The 22,515-nt window shown below is 31.5% G+C and overlaps 1 protein-coding gene across 1 annotated transcript; it reads left to right on the top strand.

Annotated features, from left to right (window-relative positions):
• The first annotated feature begins 8 nt into the window (after nt 1-8).
• Nucleotides 9-22,194, top strand: LOC108906187 (thioredoxin domain-containing protein 3 homolog). The gene is made up of 6 exons (XM_023454656.1): nt 9-119; nt 8,324-8,427; nt 8,480-8,551; nt 11,473-11,853; nt 16,385-16,935; nt 21,798-22,194. Exons 1-6 carry the CDS (start codon nt 32-34, stop codon nt 22,129-22,131), a joined length of 1,530 nt encoding a protein of 509 aa, XP_023310424.1. The 5' UTR covers nt 9-31; the 3' UTR covers nt 22,132-22,194.
• Nucleotides 22,195-22,515: the final 321 nt, after the last annotated feature.

The raw sequence follows: 22,515 nt of genomic DNA, 5'->3' as shown, positions 1-22,515 counted from the left end.
AGTTTATCGAATAGCTGAATGTCCTGTCAAAATGGCTAAAAAGGGCCAAGTTCAGTTGCAGACTGAAGTAACGAATGAGGATGAATGGGAGAAACTTTTACAGAAAGAAGGGCTCATCCGTAAGTTGATTTAAAATTTTATTTAATTATTTATAACAAGATTTAGTACAAAGTGTAAAGCAGAAAGTATTTGGCCTCATATGTCAACAACTGTCTGGTTAAAATTATCATCAATCTGTTAAGACATTGTGCTGTTAATTTTTAATAATGACAGAGTTAAAAATAGAAATATTAATTTGGATTTGTAAATAACCTAGAGAATACATGCGAGAATAATTATTTACCCTATTAAATTCGAAGACGTAAGACATTGTACATAAGTTTTCGACAATTTGGTCTCTTAACGCAAATATACAGGGTGTCCCTGAAAAGGATGGACAACCCCAGGTTCCTTGGATGAAAATAAGACTATTTAGCCTAACTTACCTATATACAAGAGTGCACGCCTACTGATATATAACCTTCTAAATATAAAATAGATAACCTAATTTTTTTCAAATAATTTGAAAACCGTTTTTCTTAGTAACTTCAAATTTGGTACACATATTTTTTTATATAAGCGCAATGTAAATATAAAATTTGGTGAGAATACAAATACAGGATGTTCTCTTTCTAATGCCTGTGTGCCACTAGCAATCCCGAAACTTTTTTGTGTGTATGCCAATGACGCCAGAATTTGTATTTTTAAAAATAAGCACTATTTTAGAAAATGTTTTGCCTCTTACAAAATGTTTGATATCGTTTATAGATTTCGAGTAAAATTGGCAACCTCAAAGCAGGGAATAATAATGAAAAAACTTCACATTAAAAAAACACAATTAACTACACATTTTTAGTCTTAGTATTATCAATCAATACAATAAAAAATCGACAGTATTTTAAATAAACAATATCAACTAATAATATAAGAAAGTCAACATAAAAACTTTAAATAAATCTAAATTGATTTTTGTAATCACATTAAAATAATATTATAGTAAATGCTCAAAGTGACTTCCTTGTTCTTGAACGCAAGCATTAATTCTTTTTAGGAAATTAAAATTAATTTTATCGATTACCTACCTCTCATAACATTAATTTCATTTTGTATTCTTTCCCATAATTCGTTTTCTGTATTTACTGAAACGCTATCAACTGTAGTCCTCAACACTCCCCAAAGGAAGTTACATGAGTTTAGGTCCAGGGATCGAGGTGGCCATTTTAAAGGGACATTATTTCCCTGTTAGGATAGTGCTCATCTAGGTATTGCCTTACCGATAAGGCAAAATGGGTAGTGCCCCTTCATGCATGAAAACAGTATTCATTCGTAGCGTTATCGGTAACTCCTCAGACAGATAGGTTCAATGTAGCAGGTAATATAACAGGACCAATTAAAATATGTACTACCAATAATACTAGCGTAAATGTTAATCATTAATTCATGTTGAAATCGTCTTTTACTGATTCCATATGGATTTTCATCACAACAAACAAGTTTATTATGTGAATTAAAAATACCCCTTCTAGTAAAAGCAGTTTCGTCTGTAAATAGGATTTTCTTGTGAATATTATCGTCTCTATTTCTGAGTTCCTGAATACTTTGACTGAAAGCAAAACGTGACGGAGGATCTATTGGTAGGTAAAAGTTCTTGAACTTGATTCTTGAGTCTTTTAATTAATTAACAGAACTTTTTGAAAGCCAACCTCTGCCGCTAAACGTCTTGTACTTCCTTGCAGAAATTTTTCGACCCTTTCCAAAATTTGTTCCTCCAGCTGAATAGTTCTAGTCGAATGTTGTCCACGATTTAATGTTACAGGTAAAAAGACGGTATGTTTGCCGAAGGTGTCTCTCCACTTTAGCAAATGTTTAGTGATTTGGAATTCTTCGATTAGGAAATCTTTCCTAATTTCCTTCACAATAACCCAAATCTAGTAACTTATCAGTTTGTTCAGCAAAAGTATAAATTGCAACCATAGTAAAGAAGATATTAAAAAACAAAGTAAACCAAAATTAAATGACACCTAACTTGATACTGAAGCTTTTAATTATTGTTATGAATTTGTTTCTTTGTTATGTGACACCATACTAGACTGATCCAATTATTTTAAACTGATTTTATATTATTTAATGTGTAAAGAATGCTAATTTTACTCGAAATCCATAAACGATATCAAAATTTTGTAAGAGGCAAAAAATATTCTAAAATAGTGCTTATTTTTTAAAATATAAATTCTGTCGTTACTGGCATACACACAAAAAAGCGGACAGGTACTAGAAAGAGATATATAAATTCTCACTAAATTCTATATTTACATTGCCCTTATATAAAAAATATGTGTACGAAATTTGAAGTTTCTAATAAAAACAGTTTTCAAATTAATTGAAAAAAACTAGGTTATCTGTTCTATATTTAGAAGGTTATATCTCAGTAGGCGTGCACTTTTTTATATAGGTAAGTTAGGTTAAATAGTCTTATTTTCATCCAAGGAACCTGTGGTCAAGCGTTATCCCTCGTTTTCAGGGACACCTTGTATATTGTTAATTTGACATATATTTTCAAAACAAATGTAACAATAAGTTATCTGTATCCACATATAATCAACTGGGTCAAAATTTATAAGGGTCTATTCTTAAATTTTCCTTTAAAATTTAAAGGCCTCTCAAAAGGTATGATTTTAACGGCCCTTTAAAAATAATCTGAGGAATGTATTCTGTATGCTTATGTTATAAAGACCCTTTAAAATGAACTATTTTTAAAGGAATCCTTTAAATGTTATCCCAAAATATTTGGCAACGTTTATTCGAACTACTACGCTAACAGTAGTTCCACAGACCTGTTGACATTTTGATATACAGATTGACCTAACCTATAAAACTAGTTATTGTTACTAGTTTAGTTAACTGTTGAATACTAATAATTGTCATTTCTGACTGTTCTAAAATGTCTCGGGCACCCAGAACTACAAAAAAATTATGAACAATTTTCTAGAAGAAAATAAAATGCTAACTTCCCACTTAAATAAAATAGGGCCAGAAAACAGTTATACTCCGCGGTAGAAATTATAGAGAGTGACTCATCGCTAGCTTTTGGACTAGTAAGGGGGATGAAGTGTGCCGGGAACGAAAATCCATTGGCGTGTCCGCGTAAAAGGCAACAAGATATAGAAAATATTGAAAAAATATAATAAAACATAACATCTAATATTTTTTACGGTTTGCTATAACCGGCACTTTGATCCATTTTAATTATTACAGCATTTTAAAACGTCCCAGTTGTGTTTTTTTAATTTATAAATTTATTATAGCCATGGAATTAGACCCCTCGTCTACGCTTATGCTATGACGTTTCTCAGGACGGGTAAATCAAGTCCGTTTACACCCACTAAAAAAGCATTTCCCTATTCCCTACCAAGTGCAAAAGACAGAGATACAATATAGATCGACGTTCAGTGTAACTCAGTCTATAGACGATTATAGATTCTATCGATGTGCGTAGCAAGCGGCACAAAGATAAATAATATTGAACCGTATAAAAATCATTTTATATTTTATACGCATTATGGTAATAGTGTTTTTATATTATGTCTGAATCACTCTCTATAATTTTGACCGCGGAGTATAGGCAGTGGAAAGAAGTAAGTATTTCCTATTAATTTTAATAATCATGTTCGCTATAAATATTTTCCCTGACCGCAACCTAACTGATAGCTCCAACTTGCAAAAAAATTTAGATATGCAAGAATTTTTAAATGTACTGGGTATAGCAGTATTTCTATGCCCTTGAATCATGTGTTCACTTACCACTCAATTATAATTTTTGCAACTTCTTTGTTAAAGCGGAAAATACTTTTAAACAATCTATTAGGTAAATGAAAGGGAATATTCACGTCCCTAATAATTTTCTGTTGTAATCTGAGTTGAGCCCTAAAATTAAATAATTAAGTATTTATTACCTAATTATAAAATTTTAAATAAATGTATGCTTTAACTCTCTTCATTTTCCTCAACTAAATGTCACCAAAAATATTGTAAAATGCAATTTTTCAATTTAAATGTCAACTTTGAACATACTTTCAAAAATTACTTTTTAAAGGAAAATTTTAAAGGAATCCTTTAAAAAATTTTAGCAGAAAAAAAAAGAGAATACGAACATAATTTTAACAACACTTAAAATTTTAAGGCCCTTTAAATTTTAAAGGAATCTTAAAGAATTATGTTAAAAGTAAAATGTATTTTCAAATATTTTGTATACTTACCCACATAAAAAACTTATTGTAATTATGGAATTTTAAAATAAATATTTTTTAATGTACCAACCTCTTCTATTCAACATCGTTGTTAGCTAAAATCTGAATGAGGTTGCGTTTATAGTTTCTTTTTGATTTTGTATAAAATCGTGTATTTTCATACCTTCCCTAATACCTGTATAATCCTTTTTATAGTTTTTAATTGGTAAATAATTCTTAAATTCTCACTCTGGTGTACGTGATAAGATTATTAAACAAAATATAATTAAAGTAACTTATGAGGTCAGTTGGCTCAAATTCACAAATTACTGTACATAGCAAACAGAAATAACTGGTTCCGGCAAAAAATAATGTACTTATTCCTAAGAAAAATACTGACAGTGTAGTAAAAATTTGTCACAGATACAGAGAAAAAAATCTGAAAATGTAAAGTACTGAAAATGTGAAAGTATTCCATGAAAAATATACCAGATATTTTTAATAAATAAACCACAAAGTAATGTTAATAAACAAATACCTACATATCAAATATTTATTTTTAATAGTCCAATATTTTTATACATGTGACTTAAATTGCAAATTTTGTATTATACTTCTGTAAAAAAATTATACTAATAAACAAATATGAATAAAACTTGGTGTTTATTTAAATACTAATAATTAATTTGGAAATCCCTTACTTAACTAAAAAACAATATAAAGATGTTGCTACTTGCAACTTGTTACAATTCGTAAATTTTTATCTATTGTTCCAACTCTCCTATATTTATACAAGTGAGATCATCACTAATTAATGGTGGAAGCCTAGCCCCTTATTTTCCGGAATACTTACAGATAAACATAATACATGCATTGTGATTCTGAATCTAAAAACAAGATATGTTTTTTATATTGATAATTTCGATATCGTTATTTCAATGTTTTCCTGGTAGGTTATCACAAAATTAATTGTGACAACTTTTAAATAGTAACTATAAGGCCAATTGTAGAGTAGTTAAAATGAAAAAAAAAAAACAACAGCTAAAAAGTAATTTTAACAAATTTTATACCTATGGAAAAAATGAAATGAACTTTATAAAAGTGATTAGTATCTACACAAAATATAATTCTGCTCTTTGATATTTCAACTTCTCTTTCAACAGGATGCATTTGTGAAAAAGTACAAATGGTGCCTTGATAATCTTAAGCCTAAAATATGATAATTGTACTAAATATAGCTTAATCCGTAGTCGCTTCATTTACAAATTACAGGATTTATTTTAAAAAACAATTCAAAAATATCTCGTAAGTTCATTTGGTTCCCAATTGTATTTAATGAAAAAATGTCACTCAACATAAACATTAATAGAGTTTTAATTATTTTAATTTATTATACCTGTAACCGCAACTGTGAAAGAGCATGTCAGATGTATTTGTATGAATATCCTGAAAAAAAATAGATAGGAATTTGTTTGAATTTTGAGCACTCGAGAAATCTAGAAATAACTATGAGTACGGGATTATTGTATCGTGTGATGGTAATAGTTTAAATAACTAGGTGGATTTCACAGGGTCTAACGACACTTAGAGTGTACGATAATTCAAGAAACATAGAAATCTAAAAAAAATAAATAAATTTGGAACGAATATATTGAAGATGAATTTTTAGAGACAAAACGTGACAATCTGGTTCGAGCTGAGGCAGTACAGTATTGGGGGTCATGAAGGCTTGCAAAAAATGTAATAAAATTTGCAGGGTCGTATTTAAAAAAATGAAGTTGATAATGTTCCTGGAGATGACAAACGTTACATATAAAAATTGATTATGCCAAGGCAAAAAGTTGCCATGAAAAAGTACTCTTCTTTTTTCAATATCACCTCAAACAAGGCTGAAATTAAACAAAAACGGATTTCCAATTTTTCAAATATTTCGAAAACTAATGATGTTAGCCTTGATTTTTTAAAGGCATAATGTTGGTCTCCTGATTCCGCAACTTTGCCCCCATTTAAGCTACTTCGTATTTCTAACCGTATCCGAGATCCCTGTAGTTAGAAGCGAATTTGTAACAGCCTCTATTGATTGATGATTCTAAAACTGATTTTAGTAATTTTTTAACTATGTATTTTGAAAAATGGTTTTGATGCAAGTGTCCTGAACCAGATCGATTGATCAATTAGTTACGTAGTTATAGACGATTCAATTTCGAGCAGGCCGAAGCGGCAGCGCTCTCTGCTTCCCCCACCACCACCACCACCCGTACGATTTTATTGAATTTCTCGCTTGCATAAATAACTTTAAACATGTTTTAAAGTAGGTTGCCAATGAAGAAAAGTATTGTAATCTTAGACCTGGTAAATACTCGGAATACCAAAGGTATTTTTCGAAAAATTAGCCCGGATGTCCCAGTACATTTAGTGTAAATGACGGCTATAACTACGTAACTAATTGATCAATCGATCTGTTTTTTTTTAAAAGAAGAGTCTTTCCAAGAACTTTTAAAACCTGCTTTAAAAAATTTGATTTGATTGAATATTCACAAAGTTCTAATTGTTTATAAGTATAAAAATTCGACCAATGTTTATACAAGCGCCAGAGCTCTCCTAATTGACGGATTCGAATTTTTCAAAAAAAGTTTGAAAGCCTGAGAGCCCTTCTATATGTGATTAAATTTTCAAGTATCTAAGGGCCTTGGTTTTTGCTGTGCAAAATTTTGAAAATTTGCAATTTTTCTTTTTAATCTGGATTGCAAAATTATTATGCAAAATCTATCGAACCGATTTTGATGAAATTTGGTGTAATGATTCAACATAACATGAAGTTTTCTTGAGCCAAGTATAAAGGTCCTGCACCCAATTTAAATACACCAAAAAAATTCCCTAAAAAGTATTGTTTTTTAACCCCATTTTTGTGATTTTTTCGATTTTTACCATAATAATCATGATTCATTCGATTTGTATCCAGTCATGTATTGTAAAAAATTTAATTACAAACATTTTTTTCCTCTACTATTTTCGCCTAAAATCAACTCTTAAAAAGATACATAATTAAATAGGAAGAAAAATATGACATTTTTCCAATTTTTTTAACATATTGTGCCGTCAAAAGTTAAGCCCACGTTTTTTTTATGCGCATAGAAAAATTTGCATTTCTAGTGATATTTGAAAGCCAAAAAGCCAAAAATCTCCGTGGATATACGATTCACCCAAACCAAAACAGATACCGCCTGGTCTAATTCTAAATCTCGTTTTAATAACATTGGTACCGACGCTTCATTTCGTTATATCTTTTTGAAATCTTTCTCCTTGCGCCTCAATGTAATCACCCAAATATTAAAGAAGCAAATGAAATTTGACAACGATTTTGTAGAAAAATATATTTACCTCATTTATTTTACTTATCCTCAAAAAATTGCTATTTCGTTTTGCAATTTTCATACTCGGATATGTCTCCATTTACGAGATATTTATCTTTCGGGGAATATTTTAGATAAGAATTTTATTAAGAAGGAATGTCAGTTGTGAATTAATCAAGATTAAGATTACTTTTACATATTAAAATATAGAGCCTTCATAAATGTTTACAAGCCACACGATCGCCCAGCAACCAACATTGCAAGACTGGTACTTGTAACGCAAAATCCCTAAATTTTAATGATTTGTTTAGAATGAACAATAACATACCGTTACGTCTACACTGGAGGTAACACAATCGCTGATTGATTGAATAAAATAGAATGTTGTGTTTTAATGTAATCTTGATCTTATTGTTTTAATAATTTTTAATTTTACCGAAATTTAATTACCAACGCCAGACAATAAAATTACTCTTTCGAACACAATTAGTAGTCACGTGGCTTGTAATCATTTATGAAGGATCTGTAGTTAAAACAATTAGTAACTTATTGTTTTAAATAAAACTAAGTTTCCTGTATCCGTAATATTAATGCAACAATAATAATTTTTATTACAAAAAATGAACGAATAATAATTATTAAAAATAAAATAATGTGTTTTTAATTGTTGTTCTGACATTAAGGTGCCAATTATTTTGTTTCCAGTTGTCGATGTTTACTCGGAGTGGTGCGGCCCATGTCAGGGAATGGCGGCCAATTTGAAAAAAATTAAACTAGAAATCGGTGGAGACATGCTCCATTTAGCGACAGTAATTCAATTCAAAGCAAGCTTGAAATATTTAAAAACCTTTTATATTCCAGGCCAAAAGTGACTACATCGAAGATCTCAAAAGGTTCAGAAACAGAAGTGAGCCGACATGGATGTTCATATCTGTAAGTACGAGCTCGAATTCCTTTTTCGGAAAGTAAAATTTATTCATCGTTTACTGGATGTTACAATAAAGTTCGCTGCTGAACACCATTGTATTTTGAAACAGATATTGTGGAATGATCTCAGAACTACTACTCCTGATATCAGCAAAATACCTTTCTTTCAATATTTCTTCAATATCTGACAAAAAAAAAGTCGCCGGGATGAAAAATAAATAACATGAAAATATAACTTTCGAGAGTAACCTCGAACTAGAAAAATTAAAAAAGCTCCAGTACAATCCGAGAAAACATAAATTGAAAATGGGGCACTCGTTTTTTTTGTAGGTCTTTGTAGTGGTGCACCGCTCGCCTAATACAGCAAGCGCGTTGTTATGAGACGAGTCTTTACCATCTTTTCAACCAACCTTTCCAATGCTCCCAAAAAGCAAAGCTTCTAGTCTAAATAATAAATTACAGTGTAGTACTGGAAAAGTAATATTTTTCTTTACTCATTTCCTTTAATCTCATACTTATTTCTAGTACAAGGTCATTCAGAGAATATTCTTAACTGTTTGTCTTTGTGTCTGAAAATACCAAAGTTTTAGGAAATTTTCTTGCGATTTTAAAGCAATACATAAAAGACAATTGAATGTTGCACTTCAAAGATATAAAAATTTAGTAAATCTATACAGGGTGATTCACCTTATCTAAAAAGAAATTTTTAAATGTACTTACAAGTAAAATTTTGTAAAAAAAAAAGGGCAGTTCGAAAATGATTTAAAAATGCACCTCTGCATGGCACTGGAAACTGACGATCGGTACGGCGGCAAAGTGTAATAAAAAAATCAACTGCTTTTTCCGCTATTGTAATTATTAATTAACAAAATTAATTTGTGGTTTTAATTATCAAAATAATTTGACATATCTGATGTTATAACAACTTTTCAAAATTTTATCCACCGACATTTGAGCCCGTCTTACCCAGTGTCTACGAACTAACACAAATGTTGTCTTGCTTCGCAATAACACAAATGCTTTACCATAACACAAATGTTGTCTTGGTTCACCATAAATTAAAACTATATCCATCAACTTCGAGTTGCTATACACGTAAGCCATTTTTGACACTTGAAAAACTAATGTAAACACTATCGCAAAACCGTTAATACTAAAATCGGATTTCAGTTCAGTATTCGGAATCGCCTGAGGCACGTGGAGAGAGAGCGCATTGCGTACAGCGTACAACGGGAATGACACTAGATACTACAGTAGCCCAGCGATGTAAGAGTTGAAAATACTACAATAATTTTTTTCTCAAAAACTATAAGGATCTTACACAAATTTCGGCCGATATCGGCCCCATTATTCATGACGCATCTATTCCCAATTTTTTTTGGATAAGCTGTGAATCACCCTGTATATTATATTTCTCTTCATCTCTTTTTTTATTACAGTGATACCTATTTGCCATACCTATATTTACTTTGATTCTTGCACAATATTTTGGTTTATTTACTGATCCTGCACATAATCAAGGTTGGCATGGAACCACTGCGTAGTTATGTTTTTCGCTGTTAAATTTACTAAACAAATCTTTAAATTTTCTATTAAGAAAAACAATATTTTTATAAAATGTGTTTTATACCTACATCCTGTTCTAGATAAAGAACATATATGTATTGCATGCAAGTTTTTGGATACCTTTTTACCCACCCTACTGATTCGTTCAATATTTTTCCGTGCAGTGATAGGGCAGAAGCCTTGAATTCGACGATTCCACAATATCCACTAATTCATTGTTCTGGAAACTAACATCAATACACCAACTGAAACTACCGATTGTCATTTATAAAACAGTTTCATTAATGCCGTTGTGTAAAGCCTTAAACATTTTTTTGTCCACGATGGTACTAAGATGATTATAATATTCTGCAATAAAGAATACAACACTTCTACTGCAATAAGTTCTCGTGATCTATAGGAATTTTTAGTTATGACTAAATATGCTCAAGGGGTTAAAATGCAAATTCAGCCAGTGTTTTTATTATTTCTAGAAAATACAACTGGAATCTTGCCAGGAACGTCCAACAGTACCACCTTTAAAGATCCATTCGTCAAGGAAAACGAACTGGCATATGTCTTCTTTTTTAAATCTAATGAATTGATGTAAAAAAATGTATATGCTTCATTGCAATGATGGATAGCTCTATTAGTCCACGACGTGGATATTTAAAATCGGTTGAATCTTCCATAGCCATGTTATGAAGAGATCTCGTTCCTGAAGTTTTTCTAGCAATGTTTTCAAAGAAATATGTTTCTCTAAAATAATATCAACTTTCATATAAAAATAATACTATATTATTCATATTAATAATATAATTAACTGCCTCTATACATTTCATAAATAACATTCCAAATTGCAATTTTGTTAAAATCATCAACATCTACAACTCGTTGTTACCGTTGACGTTTCTTTTGTAGTCTTCTAGGTGTTTCATCTATTTTATGCTTAGCTACAACATAATTTACTGTAGAAACACTCAGATGTAAGACCTCTGCAACTCTCCGGAGCAAAGAATATTATGATTCGCCATTTTATCAAACAATTTTATTTATATCTAACAATTTTATCTAACAATTTTGACATGAAATTTAAATATTGTTAATAATATTTAATACACAGTTCAAGAGTGACCCTCCAATTTCGCGTTCCTGTTCAAAATATATTAAATATTAAAATATTAAAAACTCCGCCATTGCTTGAGCATCACTCGATAAAGGTAACATGTCAATGCAACACACTGTTAAATTTATTAGTTGTGAAAATAACTTTTTAGTCGCTTTCAATCGATTACACTTAATTACTAAATGTGACGTCATTGCAAATTTACCGTAAAAAGAATTTACCTTTGTGAAAATATTTGTATTTTTGAATATTTCAGAATAAAAAGATGGTCAATCTCATGTTTGGAGCGGATGCTCCAAAACTGACGCGTCTTCTAATAGAAGAACTGAAACTGCAAACCTTGGCAGCAAACGGCGAACAAGAGCGATCTGCAGTGATGAAGATCACTGACCTAGCAGAAGAGGAACAGGTCCGGCACGAAGCTGCCGAGAACATCGCCAGAGCGGCGAAGGAAAAAGAAGAAGCCAAAAAGGCGAAAGAACTACTCGAGAGAAAAACATTAGAATGCACGAATATACTGCACCATCTTCCCAACACGGGAGTTATTTTGATTTTTCCTCATGCAAGAGATAAATATCAAGAGGTACTTCTTGATTTGCTAAGCGAAGCCAGTTTGGCCATTCAACACACGGAAAAGGTATCTAGTTATTAAGGTGATTCTATCTGATACCAGTTTAAAATAAAAAAAGTGGTATTTCTTTTGAAAATCTACCAAGATAAACGTTACAACGTGATCACTTTAGTGCATATCGCCTTATGTATGCATACTGATTTTCATTACTAATGTTCAACAATAAAAAAGATATGGAAGAAATAAGAAAAGCCAATATTTCAGTTTTTTCAGCTTATTTTAGGAACGGTTATGTCCAATTTATTTTCATAATCCGAAATGGCAACTTTCTTGTAATTTAACCAACCCTTTAAATATTTTAGTTCAGGATATACTAATGGTGTACACTTTAAAAATGACTACCCTGTATGTGTTTATTGGTTCTGACAATATACGGGCCTTGAGCAAAAAAAGGCACGATTTAAATCTCAGACTTCGGCTGGCTCTTCTTGTGGCTCGAAAGATTAATGGCGTTCGTTCGCAAACGAACAGTTTTGATGGCATAATACTGAATGAAAAATAAAAAGCATGTGGTAAACTTTACATAGTTCATTCCCCCCAAAAACTACTCTGTTTAATCAGTCCTCCTTCAGATCAATATTGATTTGGTCAAATTCTCTTAACCCCAAAACTTTAGTTCAAATTTTTGCCCTTGCGAATAAAACAAATTTAAAGTTATTGAGGTATATTTTAATACGTTCAACTTAATACTGATTAGTAGAACACTCATTATTAATTGTTGTAAATGAAATGGTATTCAGATATATTTTGATTCGTACAACAAAATACTATTTCGGAAAATGCTCTTCATTAAATGTAGTCCTAAATTGCAGAAAAATGACTTGTTGCGGAAAAAAGATACCATTATTTTCCCTTTACTATAAAAAAATATATGTATACAGGGTGTGTCACTTAACGCTCCTAATGGCCTTTTCATAGCGCTGTGTACATTCACATTTTTTTTGTGTTCGCTTACTGTTTATCAGACTGGTAACTGTAATTGTTTCTTGATAAGAATAATGCTACTTATCTCTTTCCATACATGTTTTTAATATATTTTTTTAACTTTTTACACATTTAAATAAACACTATGGAAAGACAGTAATTAAGCTGTCCTACATCTATACCTTAACCGAAAGTAAATTAAATTCTGCGATTTTTAATAAGGTGTCCTACAAATCGTCGTCTTTTTAGAAATAATGTAGTTTTAAACAATTCAAAGTATGAAATGTCAATAACGTTGATTTTATACAAATGCCATGAACAAAAACGTATTTTATTTTTGCTTTGTATTTAATTTTTAATATATGTTTTTCTTTCATTTTAAGTGTTACATAATATCCTATTATATTAAAAACAATATAAAACTAATTCAAAACGTAAATTATTTAATAATATAACACAAAAAGACCTTTATTTTTTGTAATAAAATTATTTTCACTATAAATGTTTGGAATGATATTTGTGTCGCGTTATAAGGCGTTTTATTCGAACAGGATTTGATTCACTTTTGGTTAAACGAGGAAGTGCACAATAGTTTGGTTATTGCTCCAAATTTAATTCTTTATATAACACACAATTTCTCTGGATCTGAAATAATATAATTAATATTTAGATATTTATATGCTATCCAATTGATAGAGCGTTATTTGAAGCAAGCAAATAATGTTTTTAAAATGTATTTAAAAAATCACCTCTTTTATATGAGATTCCTTTCTAAGATTTCTAAAAAACTGACTCTAGACCTGTACTTCTGCGTTTACAGGATTCTAAATTGGGTCGTTCTTTGCAAAACACCATTAACTAAATAAAGTTTTCAGAAACATATACATACTTAATAATTTTGCACAGCAAGTCATATTTCCTATCGAATGTTTTTCTGAATTTCTATTCAAGATATTTTGATTTTTTTTTTTTTCTGATGAGGTATTTTCAGCAATATTTTCATATTTAATAAAATGTCTTTTACAATGTATATTATTGAAATATTTTTAATTCTACGTTCACTGACTTGTCACCTGTGACGGTTTAATTACGTTTCGGATACATTTATTTATTCATCAGGAGTTTTTACGGTCTATATTTAAAAATGTATGTTGGATTAGTACATTATCTAATGCCAAATACAGCTCATAGTGTTTGAACTGTTTTTATAATTCAAATAATAAATAATATTTTTATAATAGGTACGTACTTATATTCTTTAAGAAATTGATTTTGAAATATGATGCCTCTGCGTACGTGCCAAATAGTTGAACTAAATCCACACTATTGCTCGGTCGGAATTTCTTCGGTTAAGTCTTCAGTTCGCTAAACAGATTTTCAAAGATTTATCAGCTTAGTCTTTCCCGCTCACAATTTCAATATTTGTTTTGTTCCTATTGTTTTAAAACCTAAACCTAAAAGACTTCATGCTTTTTTATTAATTTTTGTTATTTATCCAGATCAGAAGTCATTGCGATCTTGCATCAAAATTATTTGGCACACCAATATTGGTATCTCGGTATTGAAATTTTAAAACCTGCCCAATATTCCTATCAGCTGACTAGGCTGACCAATAAAATATTTGATCACTGAGCGAGTTTGATTTGCTGAAAACGGCCTTAATCTTATTTGTTTTAACTATTGACAGTTTTTATCTGTTACAAGTAACTAAAACTACTGGATAAATATTGAAACTATTTTAAATGTTTTAGACTAATTCAAACAAATTCAAAAAGTGTTTTCTAAAATATCTTGTCAAGTGAAGTTAAACAATGTTTTTCGGTATCAGAAATCTAGGTATGCAAAACATATCTAAACCCACAAACAAGAGTCGTATTGTGGGAAACAAGTACTATATGTGAGCTATATACCCCAACTAGCATTTAATTACACCACGACAATACCTAATAAACAGCTACGAGGATTGCCTTTTATATTTCGGAATTAAACAACAAAAAAAAAAGAAATTAGTCGACGTATATGACTTTATTGTTTTTCAAAATATTCTCCATGAAGATCAATACACTTTTGAATGCGCTTGAACCAATTTTCGAAGCACTTTTTCCATTCCCATTGAAGTACCTCCAGAACATGCATTTTGAACACATCAACCGCTTCTTCAAGCGTCAAAAACCGTTGACCTCGTAATTCATTTTTGATGTGCGAGAATAAAAATAAGTCAATTGGTGCCAAATGTACTATACGGCGAATGAAGCATCAATTCGACTTTTCAATTCTCAAAAGTCTCCTATTTGAGACGATGTGTGAGATATCGCATTGGCCTGGTGGAGAACACAACTTCTGTTGGATTTGGCTCATCTTGAAAGACCCATACAGTCGACTGCTGTTTACTACTGCTTACTACATAGTTCCATGATTAGTCACCTGTTACGATGTCGTAGACGTATTTTGAAGCACTGCGATCATATTTTTTGAGCATTTCCTTCGACCAATCGACACAAGCCTTTTTTGAGCGTTTGTCAAATTATGTGAGATCCAACGCGAACAAATTGCCAAATGTTCATGCAATATTGAATGTATACTGGTCCCACTAATGCCCAAGGATGCCTTAATCTTACGATAAGACATATGAGGAGCATGCAATATCAGTTCACACACATCATCAACGTTTTCTGGAAGAACAACCGATTTTGGATGACCTTCACGAAATTCGTCAATGCGTGAACCACGACCACGATTGAATTCCATGTACCACCGATGTCCAGTGGTTTATTGATGGTGCTTCATCGCCAAAAGTTGAATTAAGTTCATCGATACACTGTTGTTGAGTTAATCCACGTCGAAAATTGCAAAAAAATAATCGCATGGAAATATTTACGGCAAATAGCATCTGTATGTATACCGACAAAAAGTTGAATTTTGTTATAGGAACGTCGGTTGTGAGATGGCAGCACCAAGATCATCCATTCCCGAAACATAAAAGCCAACCCCCGTATATGTCGCCAAGGTTTACTTCATTCACAGCGCAAAAGTAATAAAAAAAAATTTCGTTGTTTTCAGTTTTTTAAGATAATTAGAAATATTTATACATATTGATTAAACAGAATTATTATTCAGTAAATTTAATTACAACTAACAACAAATAGAAAAACTAAAATTAATTAATAATAACCAAAGTATTTTCTGTTTTTGTTCTCTCATCATATGTGTCAAAGACGAACACGTAAGAAACGTCCACCACAACGAAATCTTTTTGTTTCCAATTACTTAAGTATTTTGTAGTAGTTGTTTTTTAAATGTTCGTTTACTGGGTATTCAATGTTAATCAGCAGTTAGGAATTATGCCTAAATGGTTAAATATCTTTTGCATACCTAAATTTCTGTATCGAAAAATACTGATTTCATTTGATTAGAATTTTTAGAAAAATTTTTTTTAATTTGTTTGAATTAGCTTTATACCTTTAAAATACAGTAAAAATGTAAGAGCTCCTATTTGATTATATGTTTTTTAAAATGAAGTAAGTATTGAATAACCAGTTCAACAGCCAAAAATGTGATTTACACATTTTATTCAATATTGTATCAACACTCAACAGACATTTTTTTTTGTTAGATAAACATTACGGAAGAAATACTAGATGAATTGTTTTATTTTGTGCAAGAAATAGATAACATAGATGAGGCATCCATCAAAGAACTCCTCGAAAGACCCAGCCTTGGTTTGCTCATACATACATCTCATGGAATAGAAGTAGCCAACATGGACGATGTAATTCTTACCATAGTCTACGGTCCGATGAAGAAATCACCAGGTAGTCCAGATTCTCCCGCTCAGGTTCTTAGAGGTACCATTGACGACGAAGATGGGAAAGCACATGAAGTACTAGGAATCTGGACGCCACATAGCGATTTGGTAAAAGCCACATTTCAGAGACTATTCTTCAATAAAATAACAGCCGATTATCTCATTCCTGAGCCTGAACCTGTTCCCGATCATTTCGCCGTGGTCTTCGATATGTCCAAAGCTAATAACGCTCTTCAAATAGCTCACAAGTATCCAGAGGAAATTTTACGATACGGATATTTCACTAGCGAGGTGCCTGAGGAGGCTGAATTAGTGGCCAAAACACCCCGAAGGCTCGAACATTGCGAAAACAGGACTTTGTGAGTGAAAACAGGTTATAAAATATCAATACACTCCTAATATAAGGACATATGTAACTGTAAGAATAGTTTTAACCGGTCATTCTATAACATGAAACTCAAATAGATTAAAACCAAAGCAAAATCTTGAATTAAAACAAAATACGTACACTAAAAACCCAGACCAAATTTTACCAACTGATGCTATTTATTATAACTGAGATTTAAATAGTGACAAACGCAATAAATGTGAGGTCCCTGTGCTCCACAATAGCACGTTGTGATACTTGTATCATCTTTTACTCCTTTCACCTCGTACCGGCATATCTTCTCGCTTGTCCAATATATACTTTTCTTCATGTGCATGGAATGCTACATAAACCGTAGCTTTGTAGTAAATCGTTTTTGTAGCTCGTATTAATTTTGTGGATTCTTAAGAGGCAGCATGTCTGTTCGGTTACCAAATATTCCACCTTTTCCTTGTTCTGATATTCTTCTGTTAGCTTGTTCCATATTTCTCTCATATACAGGGTGATACATTAACAATGGGAAAATTGGAAGCTGAAGATACTACACGGGAAATGGTCACCATTGGCGCAAACATGCCTTATCCGAAAGTTGATGGTTTCGGAAATACAGGGTGCTGAAAGTTAAAATTTTAAATCGTTTTTTGCGATTATTCTGAAAATATGTAGGTTAGGAACTTGAAAATTTGTGAAACTATATTTTTTTAGGCGACGAATAAAATGCGTGTTGTAATTTCAACATTGCTCATAGAGGGCGCCACTTACGACCAATTTTACCGAAAATTTAGTTAATAACTTTTTACCCTCTATGTCTAACATGAAACTCGATTCAAAACCTGAAGGAGCAATCATTTTTCCATTAATTATGAAACTCTTGTTTCATTTCGGTATCTCGATCCGTCTTCGAGAAAAATCGATTTAACGAACACTATGATTTGATAATACGAGAAATTAAAAGCGAAACAAACCAAGTGTTTCTTCGTGTTATTACAACAATTAACAATAAAGCAAATGAAATTCGTAATAATGATTTAAAGTCAGTGTTCGAAGAATCCACCGTTGACATTTACACACTTTACACAACGTTTTCTGAGAGATCTTCGAGTTTGAAACAACATATTGGGATTGCGTTTGACTTCGTTGGCAGCGATTTGTATTTTTTGCCACAACTCTTCACACGAACCAATAGATTCTTCCAAATAGAAAAATGAAGAGGATTGAAGTCCGGACTTCTGGGTGGCCAAGTAAAAATGCTTCCACACCTTGAAGAAGTTCCACTTTATTTATGAAGAGACATGTAGTTCATGCACAACAGAGCTCCACCGCATTTTTCTTGGCCAGTGCGTGCATATTTAGATGCAGTTTTTCCAAATCACTGGATTGGCCATGTAAGCATTTTTGCTTGGCCATCCAAAAGTCGGGACTTCCGTCCTCTTGATTTTTCTATTTGCTCTCGATTGAAAGATATAGTTTACAAAGAATCTATTGGCTCGCGTGAAGAGTTGTGGCAAAGAATACAAATCGCTGCCAACGAAGTCAGACACAATCCCAATATGTTGATTCAAACTCGAAAATCTCTCAAAAAACGTGTAAAGTGTATCAATGTCAACGGTGGATTCTTCGAACAATTACTTTAAATCATAATTACATATTTTATTTGTTTTATTGTTAATTGTTGTAATAACAAGACACTTGGTTTGTTTCGCTTTTAAATCTCATATTATCAAAACATAGTATTCGTTAAATCGATTTTTCTCGAAAAAAATTAATGGAAAAATGATTGCTCTTTCAGGTTTTGAATCTAAAAAAATATAGTTTCACAAATTTTCAAGTTCCTAACCTACATATTTTCAGAATAATCGCAAAAAAACGATTTAAAATTTTAACATCCAACATTCTGTATTTCCGAACCTATCAACTTTCGGATAAGGCATGTTTGCGCCAATAGTCACCATTTCACGTGTAGTATCTTCAGCTCTCGACTTTCCCATTGTTAATAAATCACCCTGTATATCTCCTTGCTCTAAGAGCAGATTGTAAATGCTATAACTTCTAGACCAAACGTTCTGTTAACCTTATTTCTAGACTGAGTGAGAGTCAGTTGCTTTCAGATATGTATTTCCTTGTTTGTTCGCTTTCTGTAAACGTACAAGGACGTATAGGAAAAGTAGGGTACCTACCATTTTCTTCCATCTCTATGGTGAAGCTGTTGTCTAGACTCAGTGATATGGTTCATAAATTCTATGTTGTTATATCATGGAGCCAGAAGAGTGTCTTGTAGTTATGGATAAAGATGAACCCATTGTATCATTTGTTCATGAAATTGATCCCTAAAGGAGAAGGTCCATTTGGTGCCAAGCTTAGTAAATTCTCATTGTCTTCTGCTATAACTAGGATATCATTTAAATCTAAGTTGGATTCCCTCAATCTTGCGATAAAATCTCCAACGCTTATCACATGATGTTCTGTTTTTCCTAGATCCTTAGATCTTTAATTAATGTGACACATATCTGCCGAATAGATGATGGCTGACTGTATTCATTATTGGTTAAAATGAGTTGTGAAACTTTAGAAGGCAATGAGGTTGGGGTGTTCTTGAATTATATGTATTGTTATGGTTATGAATATGTGATTGTATATGCGCCAATCTTTTTATTAGTAGTGATATGTAATTTGTATGTACTTAATATGTTTGTTTAAATGTTTATATTGTAATGTTGGTTGTCTATTTTTCCTTGGCTAGCTCTCGACCCTTCTCAGTAGTGAGTTCAAATGAAGGTGCAAATTCAACAAGAAACCACACAACATACCACACTAAACAAAAGATGTTATTTAGAAATTAATTTATTTATTATATTTTTTTTATATATCAATAAATATCCACTGTGAAATGTCAAATACAATTAAGGAATATTTAGAATTCTCCTACAACACTTTTGTAACACTTTCAAAAAGATTTTATCTAGGTGTATTCAATTTGATTTATTTTTATGTGTTGTTGGTTGCCTACAGTATAAAATTTAAATTTCGATCTTATAATTTCTTATTCAATGTGTTACTGAGCTTATTGCTAATATTAATATCTATTAAATTTTAAAATGGCCCAATTTTGATAATTATTCAAATGGTTAAATCAAATTTATTTGATATGAACATTTAATTATATGAAAATTTTGTGTTGTGACCTTTTTGATTGTATTTTGCAATCTATGTTTGCTAGCTAGCGGTTTCGTATTCGATTTTGGATTACTTTGTGCACAAAAGAGGTACCTTTCTGTAAGTCTTGTTGATATATCAATGGTTGACTGGCTTCCCACGTGTACTCGGACTAGATATTGCTCTGGAATCCTCGTCTTTCTGCTCTCACTAGATTTCCGGAACCTGCGGAAGGTATCCTCGTTTTCTGCTCTCACTGAATATCCGGATTCTGCTGATGGTATCCTCGTCTTTCTGCTCTCACTGGATTTCAGGAACCTGCTGATGGTATCCTCGTCTTTTTTGCTTTCACTGGATTTCCGGAACCTGATGCTGGAATCCTCGTCTTTCTGCCCTCAATGGATTTCCGGAACCTGCTGCTGAAATCCTCTTGGGGTCGGTCCTCTTTAAGCAACTGGACTCTTTGAGGCCGTTTCGTGGCTCAACTTTAACCTTTCTTTCTATTGATTGTCTAACTTTAATTTTCTTACTGTTTTCCAATATACTTATTTCTGTTTGTCTGGTTCTTCCCAATTCACTTCCTTTAACATTCTTCTCTGACAAAAAAACTTTTGGTAACTATTTCTATTTATCTGGTTTTTACCCCTTAACTTCTTTAACACCACTCTCTGACAAAATTTCTCGGTAACTAATTCTATTTAATCTGTTTTTTTTTACCAATTAACTTCTTTAACACCTCTCTCTGACAAAATCTTCTGGTGACTAATCAATAATTTTTCCAATTCTCTTTTTTCTACTCTCTTGATTTTTTTTTCTTTGTTAGGGCCTTTCCACATATATGCCTTTTCTTTTTAAATGCCGTTTTCTTTCTATACTTCACGTCACTTCACTTTATACTTTACAAATTTACAATCCTATTCTAGTTTCTTTAAAAAAATTTTAAATTATGTTTCAAAATATTCTTTACTTCTATATTTGTATTTGACTTTTATATGTAATATTTTATGACTTGTGGATCCAACTTTATTTTGACATTTACCTGACATTTACATTTTATTGATATATAAATTTTACTTTAGGCCTTAATATTTCTTGCAACTTATTTTTCTAACTTATTACTACTATTTAATAAAAGACTGCCATTTTATCTTTCGTTTGATATATGTCACGTGCGATTTCTAATTAATTTTAATTATGTTTTTCCAATAACACCTTTGGCCTGTACTCTATTTGACCAAAATGATAATATTTTTCATACTTAAATCTTCGAAATTTATTCTGTTCTAGTAATCCGACTCTCTGCTAATGATTCATAATACCTATTTAATACTAACAATTTTTTTTTTAATCAAATATTTTTCTCAGTTTTATAACAACTATTTCAACCTTTCTCTTTACCGTGTTGTATTCAAGTAGAATTTTAATTTAACTTTTTAAATTGCTCTCCATACTATGATTTCATCTCAATATATATATATATATTCCATGTCCCTTAACAACCATAATCAGAGTCTGACTTATGTCTAAAAACAAGATATTGCATTTCAAAGACAAATAAGTTATAAATGACTCTAATATTTTCACGTGATGATACTGTACCTACCTAACAAAACCTTTTTATACATTTTTATACCAAGTTTGATTATTAAAACATTCAATGGGACTTTTTCTGTATCTTAACCTAAAACGTTTCTTTTGTAGCAAGGAGAAGTTCGTTCTCGAGGTTACTAAAAGAAGGAGTGAGTGTGTCTTCGAATTCGCCCAGCTCGGGCCGGTTTATATGTCTCCAAATGCGCAAGAAGGAAAACGGGAATGTCAGATATTCTTCCCTGACGATTACAGCGATTCCATTAATGAGGAAGAGGAAGAGGTCGATTTTGAGGCAACCGAAACGAAAGAAGAAGAAGTACAGCAACAGGAGGAAGAAGCCGAAGAGGAGGAGGAAGAAGAGGAAGAAGAAGAAGAAGGCTCTGAAGATGAAGAAGAAGAGGAAGACACGAATGATGTGCAAATGGCAGATTTATTCGATTTTTGAATTTTTGTGCCTAATTGCCCCTAAAAGATATTTATCGCCTGTGATATTTCTTAATATATCTATCAGAATAAATAATTATATTTTAAATAATCAATTATTTTTAAACATATTAAAATTTTTCAATGTCAGTTAACTTATCGCTTTTTAATCACATCAGTGTACCCTAAATATTGTCAACACAGGATTAAATGTTAACCAAATTATTATCGAGCAGGAAATAACATTTAATGTAATCAATTTATTTTCCTTTAGGCAACCAACATTGCGCGGCAAGTACTGTAACTAAAAATACCTAAATTTTAGTGCCACTGGATTTGTTTACAGTGACCAATCATTACGTCTACACTCGAGGTAATGCAATCGCTGATTGGTTGAATAAAAAAT

This window comes from Anoplophora glabripennis, unplaced genomic scaffold (assembly GCF_000390285.2).
Source record: "Anoplophora glabripennis isolate ALB-LARVAE unplaced genomic scaffold, Agla_2.0 scaffold126, whole genome shotgun sequence".
Lineage (NCBI taxonomy): Eukaryota > Metazoa > Arthropoda > Insecta > Coleoptera > Cerambycidae > Anoplophora > Anoplophora glabripennis.
This window is presented reverse-complemented; position numbering and strand designations above follow the sequence as displayed.